The sequence below is a fragment of the Palaemon carinicauda genome, chromosome 6 (assembly GCF_036898095.1).
Source record: "Palaemon carinicauda isolate YSFRI2023 chromosome 6, ASM3689809v2, whole genome shotgun sequence".
NCBI classification, from domain to species: Eukaryota; Metazoa; Arthropoda; class Malacostraca; order Decapoda; family Palaemonidae; genus Palaemon; species Palaemon carinicauda.
In genome coordinates, this window is record NC_090730.1 from 54060426 (window position 1) to 54063406 (window position 2981).

The 2981-nt window shown below is 46.5% G+C and overlaps 1 protein-coding gene across 1 annotated transcript; it reads left to right on the forward strand.

Moving 5' to 3' along the window:
* The first annotated feature begins 1474 nt into the window (after positions 1-1474).
* LOC137642999 (uncharacterized) lies at positions 1475-2495 on the forward strand. The gene is made up of 2 exons (XM_068375857.1): positions 1475-1629; positions 1892-2495. The coding sequence occupies exons 1-2, from the start codon at positions 1475-1477 to the stop codon at positions 2493-2495; spliced, it is 759 nt and encodes a 252-aa protein (XP_068231958.1).
* Positions 2496-2981: the final 486 nt, after the last annotated feature.

Here is a 2981-nt window from a genome sequence, read left to right on the forward strand (position 1 = left end):
GTTATTTATATCATAGAAATTGTCTTCTGTCTCTCTAACAAAAGTTTCAAACCTTTTATGTAACTGCCGGGTTTGATATCTGTAATTCACGGTCTCTATCTTGGCTTGGAGCATGCAATGGATGATTCTCTCCAATAATTTTATAATGCTCCATCAGTTTATCAATTGAAGCATCTTTATTCGTCCAAATACCACTTATTCCTAGTTGACTGCAATGCTTTTGAAGTTTGCTTTTTGCATATATGTCCAGTGTTTGCTATGAAGGACTGTTCAGTGACGATAAAAGAGGATGGCATTGATGGAGAGACTATAGACATTGGGATTATGTCTGCATTTTTGTTATAAGTTAACTGAAAAAAAGGTACTATAGCAAGTCCCCAACATTTGGCTTTGGCAGAAGAAAAGGACATAGTCAAGAAAGATATTCCCAATGTAGGACATATAAGAGAAATAACCGTTGTGGATAGGTGGAGCACACTGCGAATATATGTAGAAGTACACCAGTGTACCATCCGTGTGTCAAACGATCGTACATAGTAACAACATTTCTCTTTTTGTATGTATTATCCTTTGTATCTTCACTCTCAGCTCTCACTGACAGCAACTTGCATCAACTTGTCTGCTTTTCTTATTGTTAACTGTCAAGAAAACCAGTTGTCAGTATGACAAGAAATAGCCTGCTGTAATTTTTTACCTACTAGCCAGGAATTGGTGTGTATATAAACTTGATGTTCTGTGATAAAGTTACTCAGTTGCTTTCATCATGCCTTTGAGTCACAACCTACTCTTGGCTGGTCCCATTGGTGACCCCGGAAGTCGACTAGTTCCTCCCGCCTTCCCCCTCTCACTGGTTTTATGGCGTACTCCCCGGAAGGTGGCCCCACACCATTCAAACTTCTATCGTTTGACAGCGTAGAGGCGTCTGCTTAGTTTCAGCACACAGAAGTTCAATTGCGCATCAAAGGTGTGACTCGCTCAACCACCAAAGCAGATTGTGTTCTCGTGTTGACACCCGAGGATACCCTTGCGGAAATATCCGACTGGATTTGTGAACAAGGAGACACCCCAATAGCGTATGACACCCTCAAAACATACCTTTTGCAGCAGTACTCGCCACCACCAGCCACCGTATAGTAAAGCTTTTCCATCTCTCTCAACAACCGTTGGGGGACCAAAGGGCTTCGCTTGCACTTAGAGAAATGACCAGTATTGCTCCCCTGCAACCTGCCGCAGACGGCTCTCCTTGCAAGGTGAACCTGCTTCGTGCCCTTTGGGTACGCTGTTTACCCAAACCTGTACGCTCGGACATACCCGATGTTGATAGTTTACCCATGAAGGACTTGATGACCAAAGCTGACGCCCTTATGGAGTGCCACTTCACGACCTTCAAGACCTTCATAAACACCTCCACTCCTGACGAAGAGGAAACCTAATCAACGTCAACTGAAGCTGATGTGAATTCCGTAAGACAAACATGCCTCCCACCCGACGTGCAGGAGCGGTGACCAAACCACCCATCACCCACCACTCGCTCGCACCCCAACCAACGACTTCTTCAGCCACTTACTGCCGCCCATCGGCTGCAGTTTTGCTCCTACCACTCCAGATTCGGGGCAGCAGCGGAGAAATGTGCCAATGATTGCCAGTGGGCAAAAAAAGTGTCAGTAGGCCATCGCTCATGGTGGTGACCTCCCTTGTTTCTAATCTTTTCTTTTTACATGATACAGGAACGGGCGTGGGATTTTTGGTAGGCATGGGTTCCTGTCGTTTTCTTTTGCCAAAGGACAAGACATAGTCTGTCTAAGTCTGCCAACGTCCACCTGGTAGCGGCCAACGGATCTGCGATACCCACCTATAGTTTCAAGAACCTCACATTATCGTTTGGAAACAGAAAATTTAATTGGAAGTTTCTTGTTGCTGACGTTACATTGAGAGTATTCGGTACGGATTTCCTCTCTCATTTCCTTCTTCTGGTCGACGTCGCCCACTGGCTATTGGTCAAAATAGACTCGTACTTGTCGACACCTCTTCAAACCGCCCCCTCCAACCTTGCTCTCCACATCATCGCACCCACGGATACCTACGCCCACCTCCTCACGTCGTGCACGGACGTTTTCCGTCTGGAACTTTCCCAAACGCCCATGTCCCTAGCCAAACATGGTATTTATTCCCGTATCAAGACGAAAGGAACCCCAGTCTTCACCAAATTCAGACGTATGGTATCAAATCGATTGGCAGCCGTCAAACAGACGTTCGCCGAAATTAATGAAATGGGCCTTTGCCAAAAGGCCTCCACCTCATGGTCGTCACCCTTACACATGATCCTTGAGAAAGATGACTCCCTCCTTCTGTGTGGGGATTACGTTCACCTGAGCATGCAAACAGAACTTGATCACTTCCACATCCCAAACTATGCCGACGTGATCTTCTACCTGCAGAAAGTGAAGGCTTTCTCCACCCTCGACCTTCTGAAGGGGTCTAATCAGGGCCTATGAACCCAAAAGACATCACCAAGACCGCCATCACCCCTCCCTTCGGTACAAACACCTTCAATTACTTTTTTTTTTTTTTGCCACCTGTAATGCTGTGGCCACTTTTCAACTTCTTATGGATGGCATCCTAGAAGACATCTCCTTCTGTGTATATTACGTGGAAGATATACTTGTGTTCTCTCCCTCAAAAGAGGAACACCTCCGTCATCTGCGCATCGTGCTTGACCGCCTGCAACAAAATGGCCTTGTAGTCCGGTAGGACAAGTGTACCTTTGGCGCCAACGAAGTGTCGTTCTGGGGGCACCGCATCACTCCTGAAGGAATCCATCTCCTCCCTGAGAAGGTAGCAGCCCTTCAGAACTTCCCCACGCCCTCGATCGTCACAGCTATGCAGGAATTCTTGGGCGTGATCAACTATTATCACATTTTTCTGCCAGCCATTGCTTTCCCTCTTGGTCTCCTCTACTCCCTCAAGGGTATGCCAAAAGA